The following is a 24,677-nucleotide window of genomic DNA, read 5'->3' on the forward strand; positions in this document are numbered from 1 at the left end:
CTGAGCCAGACTACTACAAATACAGCTGGCTGTCAAATCCCCCTTCCGCCGGCTGTATGTTATTGAAGAGCGATCGAGGGAGTGCGCTGTAATTGGACTGAGATAATGCCAATCACATAGTTTCCTTCCTCCACTCCCGCTGTACGTTCCCCATGTGTGCCTGGGCGCGGCGTCGTATCTGGCGGAGCGGACGCTGAGCTGTAACTGGACTCCTCAAGGGTTTACCGTGCGCCAGCGCGATTTACTGCGTTTCCGATACTGCCCGATCAATACCGTTTCTCGGGTTTTAGTTCTTTTTTTCTTCTTCTCTTTTTCTTGCGCTTCTTCTTCTTCGTCTGTGAAGGGGGGAGTCCGCTGAACGGAAGCTGACGGGGGGAGAGAGAACAAAGGTTCCTCCAGACACTGTGGACAAATTTGAAGTATTTTCGAGGAAGCGAGAGACAGCTCTGGAGACCTGGAACAGGGCCTGCCTCAGACTACTGACGTCCTACGAGGTTTTGTTTTGTTGTTTGTTTGGGGTTGTTTTTGTTGTTGCACGTGTTGATCATGGAGGCCGTGGCCAAATTCGACTTCACGGCGACAGCGGATGATGAGATGAGTTTCAAACGTGGGACTATCCTGAAAGTAAGTCTGCTGTGACTCATGGTTGATGCGCTGCCCAGCAGCGTTATTCTGTGATAGCTTCTTTTTTTTGTAGCCTTGTGAGATTATAGCAAGAGTGGAATCTAACACTTAGATAATACAGTATGGTTTTACTTTGTGGTACAAGCGCCAAAGAGAATGGATGGGAAAGGGAAAGGGGTGATTTTACATTGGAACCCGTTGAAAGTAAAATAAATAAATAAATAAACATCACTGAAAGACGTGCAGTCTTTGAAAGAGGCTGAAAATGACTTACTGGTGACTGTGAGAGCCATTGTCAGGTTAAATGACAGACATGTAATTCGTCCATGTGGTCAATATACCGTGGAAAGCCGAAAAGCTCCAACACGAGGCAAATATAAAACGGAGTCATCCCTGAAAAGTTGATTAGATTCTCTCCGGACCTAAGTGATAGCGTTGATATTGTGTGTGTGTGTGTGTGTGTGTGTGTGTGTGTGTGTGTGTGTGTGTGTGTGTGTGTGTGTGTGTGTGTGTGTGGTTAGACAGTAGAACAGAAAACCGTTTGTGTACTATCTTCTATATCTTCTAACATTCTCACTGATGACATGAGAGAGAGAGAGAGAGAGAGAGAGCTGCCACATCTAACTTGGGAGTCTTATTAGTGAGAATGGCAAGAAGCTGTCATTTAAGGGTGTCCCCTGCAAAAAAGTCAATATGGCAAATAAGGGTGATGGCTGAGCATGTTTTTTTTCTATCATCAGCCCAGTTTGTGGTCATTGATGCTTTTCCAGTGCTTTAATCCGTGGCCCCAAGCTACCGTGCAAGCTGCTGCCAATGCAGCCCAGCATGCATGCTCTATTACAGGCCTGCCTTACAGTAAAACCCAGCTTAGGCCAGCCACACCAGTTACCTAGGAAGCACAGTTTAGGACGGTACTTCATTTTGAACCCATGATTCAACTCCATGGACGCACGCAAATTTGACAAAACGGCAAAACAAAAAGCCTCTTGAATTAGGAATTGGGTCGACTCCGATTGACAAACTTCAAGAGCCCGCCATGCTTTTTATTTATTTATTTGTTTGTTTGTTTGGGGGGGGGCGTGAAAAATGTCTTAGGGAGCTTCCGAAACACTGCGTATAAACCTTGGACATATAAAACAAGGTGCGTGTTGGAGAAAACTGGCTGCTTATTTCTGAGGACTGCCATCTGATGTTATCTTCTTACTTTTTTTTTTTTGTAAATCACATGCGTCTATTTAGACAATGTTAAATTGTTATACATGTGTTTGTAAAAGAAGAGGTCTGTGGAGAATGTTTGAAAGAGGTCATGGGAGACTTGTGAGTGGAGACTTGTGAGTGCTGAGTGCATGCTCGGATTAACAACTACCACACAGGGACCCATAAGCATGCACCTGCAAGAGGATGGGCATACACACAAACCCAGACACAAACACTTAAACTGTGTTTGGACTGCCTGGTACAAGTGACCCAATTCTGATGTTTTGTTTTTTTTTTTTTGCTTTTGATTATTTTTATTTATTTATTTATTTTTGCTCACATTGAATTATGAATCACAATTCAAAATGCGACACTCTTGGAGGTCCGGGTGGCTTGTCGGTCTGTTCCGTTGCCTGCCAACATGGGGATCGCTGGCTCGAATCCCTGTGTTACCTCCGGCTTGGTCGGACGTCTCTACAGACACAATTGGCCGTGTCTGCAGGTGGGAAGCCGGGTGTGGGTATGTGTCGTGGTCGCTACACTAGTGCCACCTGTGGTTGGTCGGGGCTTCTATTTGGGTGGATGGGAACTTGGGGGGTAGCGTGATCCTCCCACGTGCTACGTCCCCCTGGGGAAACTCCTCACTGTCAGGTGAAAAGAAGCAGTTGGCGACTCCACATGTATCGGAGGAGGCATGTGGTAGTCTGCAGCCCTCCCCGGATCAGCAGAGGAGGTGGAGCAGCGACCGGGACGGCTTGGAAGAGTGGGGTAATTGGCCAAGTACTATTGGGGAGAAAAGGGGGGGGCGACACTCTCAAACGTTTGTAGCATTTTGAATGACAGGGTGTAGCTACACCTGCGGTGGTTTACTTCCGCATCGTTGAACAAACCCTATCATGTAGGCCTACTCAGGAGGGCCGTTCCAAGGGCAAACCGAAGACTTATGGTGCAAGCACAGCAGTCGGATATCACTTTCAAAAATGAGATGTAAACAGGCAGTCAAAAGAAATCAGATATAGGCAACAAAAAAAATCGGAACGGGGCATGAAGGCCTGCGGTGTAATCTGAGCCAAAGACACACGCACAAGCACACAGGAACAGGATCAAACCTGAGTCAAATTTACGCATAGTGCAAGATTGTGTGAAAGCAATGTGCCCCTGCACTGTACATGTACCGTGGCCAAACTATTAGGTCTCTCTCTCCCCGTGTGTGTGTGTGTGTGTGTGTGTGTGTGTGTGTGTGTGTGTGTGTGTGTGTGTGTGTGTGTGTTAATGAGTTCCAGTCTTGACATAAACTTCACCTCGGAAAACTCTTAAACTGAGCTGTGTTTGAAGGATTGAGGAGGGAAGTGGCAGTCCATGTCCACAGAGGCTGCATGTGGCTGGGCGGGCATGGCTGCTATTTAAAATAGTCATCATTCATCATTCACAAGTATAAAGTGTGTGCGTCTCTGTGTGTGTGCGTACGTGTGTGCACGTCAGCTGCTGTCTGGTAATGCCCTTCACCCTGCAGCAGATCTCAAGACTCTTTGCTGAGCCCTGGGTCGTGCAAATGCACTATCAACTTTCTAGGACAGCTCAGCTGCAATGCTGCTGTGTGCATCCAGATGCTGTGGGTGAAAGATGGAAAGAAGACGGGTTGAAAAGAGGGCAAGAGAAAAAAGGAAATTGTTTTTATAGGTGCATTAGGAGAGCAATGATGTAGGAATGTTAGCTATTCCCGAGGTACTTACTGAGTCATAGATGCCAAAGGGCAGGGCGGGTTTGGTGGGGTTTTCTGTGAACCTATCAGAACCATTTTCCTCTGTGCTGGGTGAATAATGGTGACCTTTTGATATGTGAAAACGAAATATAATGGGGGAATGGTCTCTCCAGTAGCATTAAACAATCTCCCAAGTGCATTGGACTACATCAGAAAAACATTACGGAGAAGAAAAAAAAAGAAGAGTAGGGCTTACTTGCCACTGGAGATTTCAGTTTTTGTTGCATTATGCTTTTTATCAAAACACCACCTCAAGCAAGTGTGAAAACATCTGAGGGATACTTAGGATTTTTTTTTAAATTAATTTGGTATTTCCTTTCAGCTTTTCTTTTTTTTTTTCAACGTCTTCATGCCTTCTTATTTTTCACACAAAAGCGGCCTGATTTTGGTTTGGCAGTACACCTGGCTCTGTTCCCTTGGCATCTTAACAAGTCCTACTTATGGTATTTCATATGACAGAGATGAGCATCCATTCATCTTTGGTTTTATGCCCATTTAATCCAGATAAATGTTATGTGGCGTTGGAGCATATTGGATCTGGCTTCAGGCAGAAGGCACAGAGATAACCTGAACAGCCCGCCAGGCTATCACAAGGCCCACGATCTCCCATTAACCAACTGCATGTCTTTAGGCTGTGGGAGGAAACCGGGGCACCCAGGGGAGACACACTTGGGCATAATGAGACTAAACAAATTCCACACAGAAATGCCGGGATCCAACCCAAGACCCCCTGACTGTGCCAGTCTAAGCTGCTAGGGGTGTGACAATTCACTGATTTGAACCTATGCACCGGAGCTTTGTGTCCACCTGAGACCCATCTTTGACTGGACACCCGTCATTTCCTTCTTTTTTTTTTTTTTTGTTATGGTGAAGTGGCAATTTCAGTGCCTTCAATCCCAATACAGGCGCTCGACATCTTTTCAGCGCCCAGGAATTTGAGTGCATTGCCTGCAAAGGGGTTGAAGTCATCTCAACTTTGCCTCAAAGTGCACAACTCATCAGCGTCGCTTTGAGTACCACCACCCACCCAATCAGGCTGGAGTGTGGGCGGGTCCAAATAACAAACAGAAAGGACTCATGGGAGATGCAACCAAACAGCTCAGCTCCAGTTCCTAAGGAGCACAAAGAAGAGGTAGAGCTTTTTTATTTTTAATTGCGGGATGACGGGGAGCTAAAAAAATAAAGGGGACAGCTTTAGGGGTAACACTTCATAATAAGGGTACATTAATTAACATGAGCTACTGCAGTGATAAGCATTAACAGTTAATTAACTGTTAACTAGCCCTATTAACATTAGTCAATACAGTAATAAGCATTAACTAACCCCAACTCTACAAGCATTAAGTAACCTAAAAATGTTCTATTAACATTTATTAAGGGTAGAGGGGAATCCCGGGTAGCATAGCAGTCTATTCCATTGCCTACCAACACGGGGATCGCCAGTTCGAACCCCCCCCCCCCCCCCGTGTTACCTCTGGCTTGGTCGGGCGTCCCTACAGACACAATTGGCCATGTCTGCAGTTGGGAAGCCGGATGTGGGTATGTGTCCTGGTCGCTGCACTAGCGCCTCCTCTGGTTGGTTGTTGCATCTGTTCGGAGGGTGGGGACTGGGGGGAACAGCGTGATCCTCCCATGTGCTACGTCCCCCAAGCGAAACTCCTCACTGTCAGGTGAAAAGAAGCGGCTGGCGACTCCACATGTATCGGAGGAGGGATGTGGTAGTCTGCAGCCCTCCCCGGACTGGCAGAGGGGGTGGGGCAACGACCGGGGCAGCTCAGAAGAGTGGGGCAATTGGTACAATTGGGGGGGAAAGGGGGAAACCCCCCCCAAAAAAAATTATTAAGGGTTTACAGGTTAATTGACGTACTAACTATTACTAATTAGTAAATGATGAATACAATTATTTAACTATTAATTAACTGCTAGTTAATGTTTATTACTTATTAATTAATGTACCCTTATTGTGAAGTGTAACTGCTTTAAGCTTATGTCATCCCAACAATCATGCGACTGCTCCTAGTGCTCACCATCAGGCACTATGCTAGCACTCACCTTCAGCTCCTCTGCCAGGAGAAAAAGGTCTCTGATGGCGACACAGCTTTCATGATGTTTCTAAGATACAGCTACATTGATCCAGACAGCTTGCATCGAGCATTAGTTGGGAGGAAATAGTAGAAAAATCGATGTGGGCTTCGTTGGATCAGTAAAGCCCAATATGACACACGTATCTGTTATTTTCTACCATCTAATAATTGCCATCACTACTTCTTTCGCATTGTTTTTCTAATTTTTTCTCCAAACTTACCTCCCTCAGTATGCCTATCTCTCTTTTTCTGCCTGTCGTCATATCCCCCCCCCCACCCCTCGCTCAAAGAAAACCAACTTTCCGGCCTGTCCTTTCTATATGTTCCTCTCCCCAATTTTTATGGATGTCTGTGAGGAAATGTTCAATGCACTTCCAAAACAATTGATCATAATTGTGGGCTAACTTTGGGTTTTATAAGAATTTCACTGGTGTTCATGATTTACTACCAATAAACGAGATTCCAAATACGATGTTATCACTATCCTTCTCTCCCTCTCACATCACTGGATTGATGTATACCAAGATATATAGATCTGTTAGGATTTCTTCTTCCTGCCAGTTACAAAGCTATAGTGTTAGCAGAGTTAAAATGGACCCCTTTGCACAATTGCATTGCACTGTATTGAGAAAGGGCTAAATTGAATCACATCAACGCTCAAAATGTCTCTAGATGCATCGGGTCTAGCCATCCGATCGCACACTGATACTATTTGAATCAGTCTCAAAGAGTTACATGCACACCCCTACAAACCACTAAGTTCTCTCCATCTTAAAGAAGCTAAAGACCCGGCTCTTTCACAAACACCTCCACACCTGATGGTATTAATAAAAGAAAAAATCGCTTCTATGCACCCTATGCATTGCCTTTGTGTACTGCCTATTGACACCTATGTCCTATTGGATTTGAACCTAGTTTTTTTTACACTCACTTGCGTTGTCGCCTCCTGACTAGATCCTTGCTTGTGTTGTATTAACTCTCAGTTGTACGTCACTTTGGATAAAAGCGTCTGCTAAATGAAATTGTAACATTGTAAGCTACTACGTTGTCTGATTTTGTTAGTCTTCAGTTAAAATGTAGAAGAAGTCAAGCATGTGATGTCAAGCATGTGATGCACCGAAACGTTTTGCTGTCTTCTCTTATTCATAACATTTACCCCTGTATAGAATCAAGCATAAACCAATCAGCCAAAACATGAAAACCACCTGTCTAATATATTGTGTAGGGTTCACTGGTTGTCCTTCCTTTGACCACTTTCGGTAGGTACCAACCACTGCATATGGGGAACACCCCACAATACCTAACATTATGGACATGCTCTGACCCAGTCGTCTAGCCATCACAATTTGGCCCTTGTCAAAGTTGCTGAAATCCTTACACTTGCCCATTTTTCCTGCTTCCAACACATCAACTTCAAGAAATGACTGCTAACTTGCTGCCTAATATATCCCACCCCTTGAAAGGTGCCATTGTAATCAGTGTTATTCACTGACCTGTCAGTGGTTTTAATGTTTTAGCTTACCAATGTGTGTCTACTGGTCCATTTGCTATCTGTACATTTAACAGTTGTTCCTTAGATAAATAAAATCCCCCCCCTTTTTTTTTTACCAGATAGTGTTACAACGTCAGTGAATGTGACTTCCAGTAAATTCTCTTGACGTGGGGAGAGGAAGGAGTCCTTATTCAGAAAGGCCCAAGGCTGGATCTAAAATTGGATTTGCTGAACTAGTGTGCTGTGAAGGATATGCTGCTTCTCCTGTATTAGATTGCATTAGAACGAGAGAGAGCGCTACTGTTATCTTCCCTATTTCTACAACCCACTCCTCCTATACGGATACGGAAGAAGGTAGCAGAGGAAATACACCCAAATCAATTGTGTTTATTTATAGAGGGGCTCCAGGATATGGTAATAAACTCCATTCCTGCTGTCGGACAGCCTCGCCACTCCTGTTTTCCTCCAGATCAAATCACCAAAAAGGATAACAGAGGTAGCTTCTCTTGACTGGCCGTCTCCTGTCAGCTATGTTTCTTTTCATCCTGGCCTGGGAGAGAGAAGTGTGAACTGTGAAGCCCTTGGAAGTGTGTTTTTTAAATTTCTATTTTCTGTTTACCTTTGGCATACTATCAAGTGAAGTGTGAAAGTCTTGGAAGTGTGTGTGTGTGTTTTTTTTTTTTACCTTTTGCATACTATCAAGTGGGGAGGGAGGGAGCGATGCAAACATATACAGAAATAGTGAAAGGAACGCTGGGTAAGAGGGAGAGAGAGAGTAAGGCTCCAAAATCACTGTTCTGATTTCTTCCCTTTGTTAACCCCCCCCCCCACACACACACACAGCCCTTCTGGAGTAGTTTTTTTCCTCTCCGTGCCAATCTTCCTATTTATCTCTCCTACCTCAGTCCCACAGTTCTGTCATCAGAAACTGCCCGCCTGCGTTCGGCTAAACATTTCCCCTCCATTTGTATATTTTCATCTCATTTGTATATTCAAAACTTAATCTGGTTTGTATATTTTGATGTGAGACTCCAGGCTGAAAGGGCATCATCAGTGAGGGATTTGGTGGGTGATGCATGTAAGAGGCTTTAGCAGTCAACAAGAGGGAAGCATACTTGTGAGATAGGTTGATTTGAAGATGTTTCCATCCTTCTGCCAAAGCTATATGTACGGGGACATGGAGTGTCATAGATACAAAGCACAACTGTTGTCCGTCTTTGCTGTGAACAGGACGACATGGAATCATTGTCGTAAAGAGTAACTAAAACCCAGATTATTTGATAAGAGTTTTATGACATCTGCAGGTTAAAAACCATGTAAAGGTTAAAAACATGGCAGGGTGGTCTTGGTACTCTGTGATGTTAGCATAGCAGGATAAACACAGCTGCAGTTAATAACATTAATGATGGATCTGTTGGATGTAGGTGTGCTAAAGAACCAGCGCTGTCAAGTCAGTCAAACATACAAACAAACAGATATATTGGAAGAACAAACCGGACGGAACCAATCTGCCCACCTACTACCCGGAGCATAAGAAGCGTCGCACAGCGTCACGAGGGACAATGGCCCGGAAGCTAACAAATGCCGCGCCTAAAAAAAAAAAGGAGCCCGTGCTTGGAGAAAAAGCTGAAAAGAGTTCCCGGAAATCATTGTAATCTGTAGTAAAACTGCGCAGAGCAGATACATCCACAAAATCCGGAGAGGCAGCGGGTAAGATGTTGAACTTTCATAATTTGAGAAACGGTTTCCCAGGCGAAGATTACTGCCGCTGCCAAACCAGTTTGGGCTCGCGTTGGTCTCAAATCGCGCAAAAATGTCTTTATCTTGGTAGTGCAGCAGTTATTCCGTTGCCTGCCAACACGGGGATTGCCGGTTCGAATGCCCGCGTTACCTCCGGCTTGGTCGGGCGTCCCTACAGACACTATTGGCCGTGTCTGCGGGTGGGTAGCCAGATGTGTGTTTGTGGCCTGGTTGCTGCACTAGCACCTCCTCTGGTTGGTCGGGGCGCCTATTCGGGGGCAACTGGGGGGAATAGCATGATCCCCCCCCCCACACACACACACATACACACGCTATGTCCCCCTGGTGAAACTCCTCACTGTCAGGTGAAAAGAAACGGCTGGCTACTCCACGTGTATCAGAGGAGGCATGTGGTAGTCTGCAGCCCTCCCCGGATTGGCAGACGAGGTGGAGCACTGACTGGGAATTGGCCAACAGTTGCAGACATAGATATAAGCACCTATTTTGTAATTATAAATAAATCACAGCAAGAAGGTCCTGGGTTCGAGCCCTGGGGTTGTCCAACCTTGGTAGGTCGGCCCGGGCCGTCCTCTGTGTGGAGTTGGCGTATTTTCCCCGTGTCTGCGTGGGTTTCCTCCAGGGGCTTCGGTTTCCGCCCACAGTCCAGAGACATGTAGGTTAGGTGAATTGGCCATACTGAATTGTCCCTAGGTGTGTGTGTGTGCGGTGGGGGGCCCTTTCCTGCCCTGTGATGGCCTGGCGGCCTGTTCAGGGTGTCTCCCCGCCTGCCGCCCAATGACTGCTGGTATAGGCTCCAGCGACCCTGAGAGCAGGATAAGCGGTTCAGATAATGGCTGGATGGATAAATAAATAATGACAACAGACAAATACCACCCCCCCCCCCAATTGGACCATTAGCGATCACGTGTTTTTGAATTTTTGTATGTTGCACCTCTCCCTCCCCCATTGGACACTGTGCACGTGATGTGCATGACGAGGCAGTAAATGGTATGTCCTTTCCTCGAGTAGCTTTATTGACAGCTGATGATTGCTTATGGCATGAAACAGGCTTGTACTGTCTCGTAAAGAATTTACTTGACTTACTGGATTATATATTATATTTTTTTTGAAAAAATGTTTTGAGCAGAGCAGTGCATCACAACACAAATGGCCACAGAGTACTTTGTATTTATTGATTTGGGAGAATACACCCATTATAATATGTATTTATCACAGAAAAGCATGCCAGTATTTATTATATATGATCCACCAGCCAATGTTGATCTGGCCAGTTTTAATTGTGCGACAGCAATGCTGTAATTAACGACAGAGAAAATGCCCAGAGTAGTGTCCAAAAGTATTTTTTCGTTTTGCCAATGAGCTCGCTATATAGTCCTCTGCATAGAACTCCGTAGATAATATGTTTCCATAACGTGTTTATGTGCATTTTTAAATTATTGCATTAGAAGCGGTTTAGGGAAACGGCAAAATTCAAACAAACTTCCTCAATCCCACTGTAAGGGACCGGGCTGGTAGGCAAGAGGAATCACAGGTAGTTTTTTTTGTTTGTTTTGTTTTTCCAAAAAGGGTTTTTTTATTTACACAAAAACAATTCCCCACTGATAGCAAAAAGCTCTGGGCCTGTAAAAGAGGTCAACCAAACAACCAAACAGAGCTTAACTCATATTATGCCAAATTAAGAAACTGAACATAACAAACTAAACATACCAAACTGACCTATCAAACTGAACACAATGGGGGACATATATACTGGCTGGTCAGACCATTTGGAGAAAAAAAGGGGGGGTAACACAGGAACAACACTCTACCAACTAAACGACAAATTAAAAAAAAACGGGACAGTTCATCAAAAAGTAAGTTATGGAAACACAGCTAGTGAGTAGGGAGTAGTGAATGAGTGAAAGATTTTGTGCACAGCGCTGGTTTGCGGCTGCAGATTTTTAAGAATGACTTGGAATAAAATACTGCGAGTACTCGAACAAATCAGAAATGTTCAGCTGTGCAAGCCCCATCCCCAAAGTTCCTGTACTTTTGGAAATGACTATCCACCTCGTGCAGGGACATATGCTGCAATACATTGCAATTCGGAAGTCAATAGTCCCGAGTCGGCATTCCCAACTTCCAATCTAAATGCGTCCCAGTGCGTCTGCTTGGGAAAACTTTGACGCCCGCAGCAAAATGATGTTTTTATGGCAAGTCTCTGAACGTGAGCATCTACTGAGGACCTATATCAAAGCGCAAATCAACTAAATGGAAATGGCCACTACAAAGTTGTCACTGCACCTTGCAGAACACAAACACTACATGAAGTAAAAATTGATGAAAAGGTAATTCTGCTTACTGTTCACCGTGTGCCCGTCGTATTGCTGTGACGTCAGGTGTGTTTTTGTTGGCGAACTCGGGCTAAATGGATCTTGCCCGAGTTTCCAACTTGGAATTCCAACTTGAATAGCAGTTCCATTGTACTTTTCCGTGTCGGCGTTTGTCCCCCCCCCCAAGTTCAGAGTACAAGGGATTGCAGCATTTTTGGAGGGTAAAATGATGTCCCTGGAACTTAAAGCTAGAGTGCAGGACTTTTACATATAAATGAACATCTCTGACAGTCAAGCTCTTGCCAAACTGAGTTCACACAATGATGATTAAGCCTATCACTGCCAGGTAAATCTCTATATTTTGCAGTGTACCGGAGTTTTAAATCTGGTGTCTGGTGCAACATTCACGCGCTGGAGCACCGGTAGTCAACCAGCAATGATTAGTTTGCTAGAGCTGAACTTCCATGTGAGGAAGTTCAACTTGCCGTCAGGGCTTTACGCCATAAAGCTTCGGGACTTGGAAACTATGGCGCAAAACCCCAAGAAGTGTCCAAGAAAAATTTCTGATGCTTAAGAGAAAAAAAAAAAAACTCTGTGTTCAAAGGAAGGATTCAAGTCAAAAAAGAATGATCGATGGCAAGGACAAACACGGATAATTGGCGTAGCTTTTCCTCGTTGAAGAGACTGAAAGAAGAGAAGTAACTACTTTCCCTGTCATAAGGGGGAGACGAAACTTACGTACTGCAATTTAATTTAGACCCTGGTCCCTGCGGTGGAAATGCGCTGAGTTCCTCAAAAGGTTTCTAGTTCCTGAGGAATGTTACGGCGGTGAAAACATGGCTATATTTTGCCAGTTTTCTTACCCATGAGGATTATAATGTTGCTTTAAAGCGAACAATCAAGAAAAGAAGCAAAATCTTTACAACAGCATATTTTTAGATGTGCTGGAGGGGTCACAATCCTTCCAGCAACACCAGACCCCCACACCCATGGATCTAGATTGTACAGCTATGCGTGAGACTAAATGTAAGTTTGTGAGTGAGAAAGTTAGAAAACAGGATCTTGAGGCGCTTTGCATCTAAAAGAGTGAACACTTAAGATGTGAGGCTGTTTTCTTTAATGTTGTTGGGCTTTAGAGCTCTTCCTCCCTCCCCCAACAGTCATGGGAACAGTAATGATGCTCATTAACTTTGAAAACAAAACAAGTCTGACCTAAATTAGAAGAACTAGACTGGGGGGCGAGCCACACGCGCTCACAAATACACACACACACACATACACTTTAGCGCTACAACTAGTGTAATTTATCGTAGAAGTACAGTTAAGGCAAACAGTGTTCTTATTAAGGTTGTGTTAAAGGACATCTGGCTCTGAAGCTTGCCATCTGTCCTCTGTCCTCTTGTGTGTTTGTAGCACAGATAGCAAAGACATTTGACCTGGGACAGGAGTGGAGGACAGAGGAGTGATAGAGGGAGAGAGATCCCATCGATCATGTTGGGCAAGGGAAAACGGAGGAAGATGAAGTCCAGACCCAGTTCCGATTTTTCTTGTAGACATGACTTGCATCGTTTTTTTTGTTTAGTTTTTTTTATGGGGGAGGGGGCAGTTAAGAGCAGTGTGACTACAAAGCAATACATGGGAAAACGTCTTTTTCTATTCTGATTTGGAACATACTCATATGTGGTACAATGCAAATGAAAACATCGATCCATATCATCATCTTTGAGATATGCTAGAATGTGAACATTTTAAAGCCTGTGTGTGTGTCGGCCCTGTGATGGCTTGGCGGCCTGTCCAGGGTGTCTCCTCGCCTGTCGCCCAATGACTGCTGGGATAGGCTCCAGCATCCCACAACCCAGAGAGCAGGATAAAGCGGTTTGGACAATGGATAGATGGATATCTCTAAACCACTGATCACACAGATAGAACCTTGTAAATCCAAGGTGATGAAGCATAGATGTGCATGGTTTATGTTCATAATTGAAAGGTCATCAAGGGCTCTTTGAGTTAACTGATAATAAAAAAAAATATACTTAAGAGATGTGGCACTTTATAGTGAATAGCAGGAGATTTATTTTTTATTATTTTTTATTAAAAGAATATATTATTTTTCATTTAAGTTTTTGGAAGATCTCGGTAATAAAATTATCAAATCATATTTTAGTTGCTTTTTGTGAGTTGGTATCAATGTAGCTGATTGTGTTATAGGCAGATGATATCATCTCATATGGATTGCAGGCCCCTGAATTGAATTGAATCGAACTGAAAGTGTATCGTGGCAGACTTTGGGATATCAGAAAATATTGTACCGTTGTCCAAAGAGTCGATGTTATATCGTATTGTGATGAAACTTGTAGTTTATATCCCTAGTAGCAGATCAGATAACACATCCCAAATGTTGTCTGTATGGTGAAGTTGACTGTCATGTGGACGTTTTGTGATTCTCACTGATCTGCGAGATTGACAGACTTGTGTTGGCCTCATAGCTCTGTTCAAGTTGCAGCCTATAATCCTCCATTCCAATGCTTTAATCAAATGCACGTTTTGTGTGTATGTATGTGTGTGTGTGATTGGTTATTCACAATAATTTCTCTAAGTGTTCCACATCAGATATCAGTGTGAACAGAGATTCATTCTTAAACGCATGCTCAAATGAACAATTTGACATTTTTTGGTACCACTGTCTTTTTGCTTGTTTCGCAAGCTATTTTTTATTTTTTGCAAACTGGTCATTTTCGATATGTGCCCCGGGTTTAGGCTGAACAGGAGCATCTTCCCAAGTAAATCTAAAAGCAGCGACTCTGGCATCTTTCAACTAACTCCCCTCAGGTTCACTTTTTTTTTTTTTTTGCTCCAAATAACCTCCACCATAATCATACTACCAAAATATGTGCCCACATGTGCGTCACAAAAAAAAGAAAGTAATTCCAATACTTGGGGCTTGGTTTGTAAATTAAATAAACATTGTAAGTACTAAATTCTTACTGACTATAATTTACCGCAGGGCATCAATGCTTGAGGCTCAACAGCACTCGCAACTGATTCTGTGCTTTATCAGCCAGCTTTGTGAACGGGGGCACACTCATGTGCTTGACGGTGTGAAAACCCAGACCTGAGTTTCTGTCAAACCAAATATGGCTTTGCATACATTATGGGAGCATATGCAGACAGTATATGCATGCATACGGAGGCCATAATCCTCCATGGTTCTCCCTCATGATGTTGCCTGTTGTGCGTATTTGAGTGTTACGAGGGTTCAGCTCTCAAGTGGAAGAGCCAAACAGCCATCAGGATTTATTCACAAAAGCAGTTTATTAAAAGTCTGGCACTAAATTCAAAATACAGGCTCTTTGGGGCTTCTCTCTCCCCTGCAACACACGTTTATACACAGGGAGGTGTAATGGAAAAATACAAGCTTATACAGGTACAACCTTTGTACTGAGACAAACAGCTACTTGTTTCTAGTTAGACGTCACGTACTACTGGCATGTTTTTGCATACGACTTGTGTTTTGCCTACAACTGACCCTTCCGCTGCTGTCGGCACGTCCTTGGTGCTGAGACAGTGGCTGCTTTCTCCAAGTTTACCTTAGTCTAGAAGTGCTCTTCTCCACAACAAAGATCGCGGGTACGTGGTCTGTCCATGGCAGAAGGGGGAGTAGCTTGTACCTGCAGATGGGGGGGCTGCTCCCTTTGTCTGGTGTCAGCAGAAACCACATTCCATCCTGTAATGTCCATGTTTTGTGACATGTTTAGTAATGTTTCTGGCGTTAGTTTTGTTTATTCTGGTCACAAGGGGGCGCTATAGGTTGTGTTGTATATGTGAGACGCTCTTGGTTCACTTTAAGCCCGGAAGTAGTGGCGCTAGAGAACAGGGTTAGTAGCCATGTTTAGTGGATGCACTAGCAAATGTACCGTTGTCATTATGCAAAAGTTTCACTAGAGATTTCCAAAACGCAGCTTCATGGTATCTGAGTTTTTATTTCAAAATTTTACACTGGCGACGAGGATTCAAAAATTTTTTCCACTAACATGGCTGCTGCATTGCCGTCGTTCCCTGCCTTTGATATAAGTGACGAACAGAGCTCAGCTGTCCGTTGGAAGAATTGGCTACAACGTTTTTAAAACTTCATAGCTGCTCTGGATGTAAAGGATGACACATGAAAGCGTCGGATGCTTCTACATTGTACAGGACATCTTTGATACACTCACTGACACTGGGGAAGCAAAGGACTATAAACCAGCAAAAGACAAACTAAGTGAGTACTTCTCGCCTAAAATCAACATAGCCTACAAGACCTACAAATTCAGACAAGCCAAGCAACTAACGGGGGAAACACTTGACTCCTGTTAAACCAGGCTGTGACTTTACTGATGAGATCAAAACTATGATCATTCAAACATGCACATGTAATAAACTGTGGTGTCACGCACTACAGAAATCAGAGATGACACTGACTGAACTCCTCTCACTCAGTAGAACCATGGCACTTGCGGAGATTCAAGAATTGGCGATGGAACAAACACAACAAAGTGCAGATCAAAGTAATCTAAGGGACGATGTTCTGGCAGTAGATGTGGGGAGGAGAACAGTAAAGAAAAGATGCAACTGCTCTGGTGTCTTTCCCCACCGTGAAATGCCGTGCCCGGCACGGGGGAAAACATGCAGCGTGTGTGTAAAACAAGGACATTTCGCAAAATGCTGTCGCTCTAAGCGGCCACAAGGGGGCATCAGATGTCGACATGAAGTGCATTATGTACACACCAGTGGACACAGTGGCGTCACATCTCAACAAACAAGCAATGTAGGCACAGAATCTTCTGAGGAGTATCTTTACACAGTCTCCCAACCAAAAGCAAATCTCCCACATGCAAAGATAAAGGTTAGTGACTGCAATATAAAAATGATGCTTGAAACGGGGGCAACTGTGAATGTTTTCGATGAAACAAGTTACCAGAGACTGAGACAGAAGCCCTCACTCACCATGTTTCACGCACACCACTGCCTGCTCTAGGAAAATTCACCTCACTCGTCGAATCCAAATCATGCTTCACAAATGCAACATTCCATGCGCTACAAAGAAGTAATGGCAGTCTGTCTACTGGGCTATGACACTGCCAGTCAACTGGGACTGATCAAAATCACCAATGCTCTTCACACATCTCCACAACAGCCAGAGCAGCCCACAAGAACTTCAGACCAGACAGAAGCGAGGGCAGTGGATAATCTCCTCACTGAGTATGCTGACCTCTTTCAGGGGATAGGAAAACTGAATGACTTTCAAGTCAAGTTGCACATAAAGAGAGACGTCTCTGCTATCACACAACCTCACGGAAGAGTACCTTTTCATGTAAGGAAGCGAATTGAGGCTGAACTGCAACGTCTAGAGGATCTTGACATCATCAAGAAGGTGGATGGTCCCACTCCCTGGGTCTCTCCAATCGTTCCTGTTCCAAAACCAAAAGACCGGGAAGCAATGTGCATTTGTGTGGACATGAGGATACCAAATCAGGCCATCGAACGAGAATGACATCTCACACCTACAGTAGATGATGTGATACAATCACTCAATGGAGCCAGGATCTTCTCAAAGCTAGATTTGAACAGTGGGTATCATCAGCTAGAACTAGAGTCATCCTCTCGATATATCACAACATTATCCACCCATGTCGGGCTGCGACATTACAAAAGACTGAGCTTTGGAGTTTCATCGGCTGCAGAGGTGTTCCAGAATGCCATTCAAAAAGCCCTGGATGGCATCCCAAGAGTAGTCAACCTAAGTGATAATGTATGTGTTTGGGAAAACAAGAGCTGCCCATGACCAAGCTCTTGGAGAAACGTTTCAGTGACTGAGGGAGGAGAACCTAACTCTCAACAAGGCCAAGTGCTCATATGCACAAACCACTCTGGACTTCTTTGGATACACATTCTCAGATGGAGGATTCTCTCCGGATCCCAAGAAGGTTCAGGCACTCCACGATGCTGTTGCTCCGACTAATGCCAGTGAGGTCCGCAGTCTTCTGGGCATGGCAAATTACAGTGCCCGTTTCATCAAGGATTTTGCCACAATAACCCAACCTCTGAGAGAACTTGCAAAAAAGACTGTTCGTTGGACGTGGGCGGAAGAGCACCAGAGGTCTCTCAATGAGATGAAACGAAGTCTAACAAGTGATGCTGTGATGACCTACTTTGACCCACACAGACTAACTGAACTGGTGGTCGACACAAGTCCAGTAGGTCTTGGGGCTGTGTTGGCGCAAAGGAGTGGCCCAAATGAACCAGCTAGAGTGAAAAGCTATGCAAGTAGAGTGCTGTTCCCCATTGAACAAAAATACTCACAAACAGAACGGGAAGCACTTGTGATTGTGTGGGGCTGTGAACGTTTTCACATATATAGCTTTACGGAGCACCCTTTACACTTATCAGTGATCTCAAACCATTGGAATGGATTTTCAACAACCCCAAATCCAAGCCACCTGCTCGTATAGAACGCTGGAGTCTACATCTACAGCCTTACAACTACACAGTCCGCTACAAGTTTGGTAAGGACAACCCGGCAGACTATATGTCACGCCACCCTGCTTGAGTATCACATATGTCTCATGACAAGTCAGACAATGAAAGACAAGCAGAAGAATATGTCAACTTTGTTACAGCAACTGCTGTCCCTAAGGCAATGACACTGAGTGATATTCAAGAGGCAACCAAAACTGACCCCACTCTGTGCGAAGTCATTCGACTCATCAAAGAAGGCTAATGGGAGTCACTTCTGAAAAGCAAGATGTTGCCGACGGAGTGGATTTTGCTGCTCTAATGTCATTCAAGAAAATCGAAGCTGAACTAACTGTGACCGCTATGGATGACACTGTGCTATGACGCACGAGGATCATTGTCCCTCATTCGTTACAAATAAGGACCTTGTCACTGGCACACAAAGGCCATTAGGGGGTAGTCAAAACTAAGAAGTTGATCAGAGAGAAAGTCTGGTTCCCTGGCATTGACAGATGGAGTAGAAACCATAATAGCTGGCTACATCCCATGCCAGGCTGTTGTGCCTAATCACACGCAAGAACCTCTCCGCATGTCTGAGCTACCATCGTCATCATGGGAATAAGTTGGTGTGGACTTCTGTGGTCCATTCCTTTCTGGTGATTAACTTTTGGTGGTCATAGATGAATACTCCAGGTATCCAGAGGTAGAGATTCTGCAGTCCACATCAGCCAGAGCCACGATCCCTAAACTCGACAAAATATTCTCTACACTGGGAATTCCACTGGAGGTCAAAACTGACAACGGCCCACCCTTCCAAAGCTCAGAATATGCAGACTTCGCTACATACTTGGGTTTCAGGCATAGGAAGATAGCTCCGATGTGGCCTCAGGCCAATGCTGAGGCTGAACGCTTCATGCGTGCCCTTGAAAAGACCATACGTGCTGCCCACGTTGACGGTCACCCATGGAAACGGACTCTGTACACATTCCTCCACAACTACCATGCCATGCCTCACTGCTCAACTGGAATGGCGCCTGCAGATGTGCTGTTCGGTAGGCCCCTCAGAATCAAGCTGTCTGAATCTCCTCTTCCCTTCCAGTCTCAGGTTGATGTAAAGCTATGACAAGCAGATGCAGTGGCAAAGAAAAGGATGAAACACAATGCTGACAGGATGTGCCATGCTGCTCCTTTGGCTGTGAAAGTAGGCGACAGGGTCCTGTGTTGTCAAAATAAGGAAGGGAAGCTATGCCCTGCTTACAATCCCCGCCCATACAGGGTCATCGCCATCAAAGGGTCCATGGTGACAGCCAAACGCAATGACCATGTCATCACCAGAAACTCATCCCACTTCAAGGTCCTCCTGGTGGCTGAAAATACCACTCTCAGCAATGTGGTTTGAAAGGTATGGACTGGAGCGAAATCCACCCTGAACAAATCCCAGAGCCCTTAGCCCCTAAACCCCCTGGGCCACAGTCACCTGTTCAGAGATACCCAGTCAGGGTAAACAGAAGACCCCCATCATACCTCACTGACTTTAAAGTGAACTGACTAAAAGGTATAATGCAAGAGAAAGTTTGAGTTGGACTGGTTAATAGTTATTGTTAAAAAAAAAAGTAAGGAAAGGAGGGTTGTAATGTCCATGTTTTGTGACACGTTTAGTAATGTTTCTGGTGTTTTAATGTTTATTCTGGTTATTCTCTAGGTTAAGTGGCGTATATGTGAGACGCTCTTGGTTCACGTTAACCCTGGAAGTAGCGGATCTAGAGAACAGGGTTAGTAGCCATGGCTAGCGGATGCACTAGCAGATGTACCATTGTCGTTATGCAAAAGTTTCACTAAAGATTCCAAAACGCAGCTTCGTGGTGTTTGAGTTTTTATTTAAAACTTAACACATCCTGATATGCAAGTTGTTTGTCTGACCCTGTAAAAAAAATCATGTATCTCATGCTCTGGGCTCAGTCTGGCCTTGGCGAGACCGAGTCCACGTACATGCAATTTTTTGTGAATTAAACTTGCTCAGAGAGACGAGGCTGACTATTTTCTTTTTATCACAAAGTTTCCCACCACAGAGGTTAATCAGATACAGGTGTGCCTTGATGGCTAGTTGAGCCAGTTCTGATTTTTCATCTCCAAACCGATACACAAACCACATGTTGCCTTTGTGCATTGTTAGCATTTAATGGGGGGAAAAAAAGGAAATCACACTCTAAATTAAATCATATCAAAAAGCCTCTTTTTATCTCCAGTTGCAAGCTAAAATATTTTCTTGTAGAGCATTGATTTTGTTTGTGACCTCAAGTGAGTTGTTCCAAATGTAATTTCAAAAACACCTCCGTGCAATACGTCCTTTGTTGTTCAATATGCTGGCCTGAGGAAATGTTGCTGTTATTTATGTAACCCCTTCTCACACACTATTTATAGTGTATTTGCTATTGTGTCTCTAAGCCTTAAATTCTCAAGTGTGGCAGATGGCGTAACCCACTGGGGTTATTTTACATGAATTTACACTGGCTAAATGAAGCAGTGCCTCCACCTGGAATAACAAAACACCCCCTATTGTGTGCAATTACCTCCCAGAAAAACTAAGTATAAATTGGTCGTGAAGAAAAATAAAAACAAAACACCAGAGCTAGAATATTGCATATATATAGTAAACCTACAATGAGAATGAACAGAATATGCATTTGAGAAAAGACAAAGTCCCAAAGTAAGGGATTTTAAATACAATTAGATGTGTATTGTCAAAAAATGAGACGTAAACCACACCCAATATGATCCGGATCAACATTGGCACGCTTGATGAGTAGTGGGAATGACCCAAGGGAAAGTAAAAAAAATAAATAAAATTGTGGACGCCCTTTGCAGTCATTCTGTGGCGTTTCGGCTCAAACACGTGATGCCGATCACGTAATGTGCATGTCCGGATCCCAATGCCCAATCACCAGTTCAGCAGCTATAATGCTGGCTCAATAAAATGAATGTACATTACCAAACGCCACAAGAAAGTAAAAAGGGACCATTCTTGTTATGTGCTGCAGTGTTGTCCTTGTTTGTTTGCTTGCTTGCTTTGTGGATTTAGAGCTAGCATATGACAGGGTGCCGAGAAAGGAGGTGTGGTATTGTATGAGGAAGTCGGGAGTTGCAGAGAAGTATGTAAGAGTGGTTCAGGATATGTATCAAGGGAGTGTGACAATGGTGAGGTGTGCGGTTGGAATGACAGATGGGTTCAAGGTGGAGGTGGGATTACATCAAGGATTGGCCCTGAGCCCTTTCTTGTTTGCAGTGGTGATGGACAGGTTGACGGATGAGATCAGGCAGGAGTCTCCTTGGATTATGATGTTTGTGGATGACATTGTGATCTGTAGCGAGAGTTGGCTGCAGGTTGAGGAGAGCCTGGGGAGGTGGTGGTATGAACTGGCGAGAAGAGGAATGAAAGTCAGTAGGAGCAAGACGGAATACATAGTATGCATGAATGAGCAGAGGTGGACACCTCGGCTTCAGAAAGTAAAAATCCTACCATGTATTTGTTCTAGCCATTCACTAAACAATTTCACTCTACCTGGCTGAAGAGTTGTGCTAGTTAAATTTAGCTGGTGTAGTGCATGGGTGGAACAAATACGTGGCAGCCGGGTTGTCCACCTCTGTAAATGAGAGGGGGGCAGTGGAATGGTGAGGATGCAATGAGTAGAGGTGATGAAGGAGTATGAGTTTAAATGCTTGGGGTCAACTGTCCAAAGTAATGGGGATTGTGGAAGAGCGGAAGAAATGTGAAGAAGAGAGTGCAGGCAGGGTGGAGTGGGTGGAGAAGAGTGTCAGGAGTGATTTGTGACAGAAGGGTACCAGCAAGAGTTAAAGGGAAGGTTTACAAGATGATAGTGAGACCAGCTATGTTATATGGTTTGGAGACAGTGGCACTGACGAAAAGACAGGAAGTGGCGCTGGAGGTGGCAGAGTTGAAGATGCTAAGATTTTCATTGGGAGTGACGAAGAAGGACAGGATTAGGAACGAGTATATTAGAGAGACAGCCCAGGTTGGACGGTTTGGAGACAAAGCAAGAGAGGCAAGATTGAGATGGCTTGGACATGTGTGGAGGAGAGATGCTAGGTATATTGGGAGAAGGATGCTGAATATGGAGCTGCCAGGGAAGACGAAAAGGGGAAGGCCAAAGAGGAGGTTTATGGATGTGGTGAGAGAGGACATGCAGGTGGCTGGTGAGACAGAGGAAGATGCAGAGGACAGGAAGAGATGGAAACGGATGATCCGCTGTGGCCACCCCTAAAGGGAGCAGCCAAAAGTGGTAGTAGTGGTAGTTCTTCTTGCTTTCTAGCTTAATTCCGGCAGCCCGAACTGTGTCCAACGTCCCAAGGTGAAATCCACTTACAACCTTAACAAAGTAACAGTTTTACTAAAAAAAAATCAAACAAACAAAAAAACACACACACACACACATGGCAAAAAACACATTTATCAGTTACACCTGATAAAATTACTTCCGAACTTAACTCCAGCAGTAAAGTAGAAACAATCTCTTTATCCATAGCAAGATTTCTGGATAATCCCACCACATGGATTTTTTTCTCATCCTACCCTCTTGCTCTCTCTCTGTCCCTGCAGTTTTAGGACCACGCCCTCAAAGCATCATGAGAAATGTAGTCTTATCATTATGTATAAAGTACTCACACACACACACACACACACACACACATCCATCCATACACATCCATTATCCAAGCCGCTTATCCCAATTGTGGTCACGGGGATGCTGGAGCCTCTCCCAGCAGTCATTGGGCGGCAGGCGGGGAGACACCCCAGACAGACTGCCAGTCTATCACAGGGCCCTAATAATAATAATGATATATTTGTGTGTGTGTGTGTGTGTGTGTGTGTGTGTGTGTGTGTGTGTGTGTGTGTGTGTGTGTGTGTGTGTCTGTATGTATGTATATGTGTGCGTGGTGTCTGTGTTTGTACACTTTATCCCACGCTAATTATTGTTTATGGGGCTATACTGCATCTAGGCCCAAGTTAAGAGAGAAATGAAGCAATTCTCTGCCAAGTTCTCTCTTTTCACAGCCTACAATGCCTGCATCAGTGCTTTATTATTATATTTGACTGTGCAACTTTCACAGGGCTGCATTATTTTGAGAAGCGCAGACAGTCACAGTCACATATCAATGCCACACCATCAGTTTCAATAGGCATGCATATACATACGCACACATACACCCTTTCAGGTGTAATGGATGACATGGTGGGTGAATCACCAGGAAGATGTGAATTAATAGCTCAGGAACTGGCCAGCTTCATCACAACATCGTGATGAGATAATGATAATTATGGATGGTGGTAGGCTTTACTGGCTTGATTTCATCTGACTGGATGGTGACAATGTGTGACATTGTTTGCTCCCCGGGCCACCCATATTGTAATAAGATGCATTTGTTTCAATGTAAAGTGCTTTGTGTCCTTGACTATAAAAAGTGCTATAGAATGCAGTCATTTCGTTTCATCCCTTTTTATCCTCTCTCTTATTCAGTTGGGGCTTTTTTTCTGCTTGTCTTTGTTTCGCTCTTTCTCTTTTATTCTTTGTAAACTACTTTGACTGTTTAAATGCAATCTTTAAAATAGCCAGACTTGGAAGATAATTGAGTTACAGAGCTTACTGTGCCCACAAAGAAATGGGTTAAAATGTTTGATTGCACATCATCATCAGAAGTGTCTAAAATGGGATTTGATCAAAACAACTCAAATTTGTATTATTCTAGGCATCCCAGTGCATCACTATAGGCAGCTTATCTTATTGTTTTGATATTCTTAATGTTAATGTCTTTATCCCATTCTGTATTTCTTATTTATTGTCTTGTTAGGCATTTCATATAAAGCACTTTCAATTGCCTGTGTGTGAAATGTGCTATGGAAATAAACTTGCCTTGCTCTTGTCATGTCAGCCAGGAATAAGGCCTACAGCATTTTCGGGTCCTAACCCATCTTCGAGGGAACCACTGGCCTAAATCAAGAGGCCCCTGAGCTTTGTGTCACCTTAAAGCTACAGTCCTGGAGGTTGTCGTTTTTGTCTAATTTGCTGTCACTTGTGGTGATACTGGTCATTGCATTGGTGTTTGACCTCTTACTGGTGGTGCTTATCGTGTATAGGGATGGGTATCGTTAGGATTTTATCGATACTACTACTCTTATCGGTACTGCTTATCGGTTCTTTTTGATTATTATGCAAGAAAAAAAGACACTTAATTAAGAACAGAATCGACATTGCTTTATTATTCTATTATATAACTTTATATAAATATAAACAAATATTATTTATTCAGCAGCAACAGCAGCAGCAATGTTTTAAATGCGTCTGAATTATAGACTTTATAATCAACATTCAACAACAACAAATAAGATAAGAAAATAAAAGTAGATAAAGATAAAGAAAAAAATATATATATTAAAAATAAATTTTTACAGCAAAAGGCTGACGGAAGTTCAAACAAACAAGAACCTAGAACATTATCCTAACAGTTCTTCTGCAGAAAAATCAACATATCTGCCTTCTCCGGCAGGAGTCGTGATCTCTCCTGACTTATAGTGTCCCCGGCTATTAGCCTAGCTAACTCCGTATCTATGGCTTATATATTTGTAGCTTAACAATTAGCTAAGCAATTATATTTTATTTATTGGCCTATTCGTAATAATTCGTTATTAGCCTAGCTAACTCCGTATCTATGGCTCATACAGCTTACCTGCAGTGGACGTTGATGGAACACTACGAGCAAAGCAGTGGAAAACGCCGCATTTCTGCAGATTAATACCATGTTTCGACAAAAGATGTTTCGACAGATTGCTTGTATTGCCACCCTTACTGGCAAATGATTTGTTGCACTTGTGGCAACGAGCGTTGTTGTCATCGACTTTTGAAAAATACACCCAAACCTTTTGAACGTTTAGTTCTCTC

General features: G+C 43.8%; 1 protein-coding gene across 1 annotated transcript in view; it reads left to right on the forward strand.

Moving 5' to 3' along the window:
* The first annotated feature begins 260 nt into the window (after positions 1–260).
* Positions 261–24,677, forward strand: part of grb2a (growth factor receptor-bound protein 2a) — a 58,931-nt gene continuing 34,514 nt past the window's right edge. Inside the window, exon 1 of the mRNA XM_056280375.1 lies at positions 261–624. Coding sequence (XP_056136350.1) covers positions 547–624 — 78 coding nt within the window. The 5' untranslated portion in view covers positions 261–546. The remainder of the gene's footprint in view (positions 625–24,677) is intronic.

Source organism: Lampris incognitus, chromosome 5 (genome assembly GCF_029633865.1).
Source record: "Lampris incognitus isolate fLamInc1 chromosome 5, fLamInc1.hap2, whole genome shotgun sequence".
In the NCBI taxonomy this organism is placed as follows: Eukaryota; Metazoa; Chordata; class Actinopteri; order Lampriformes; family Lampridae; genus Lampris; species Lampris incognitus.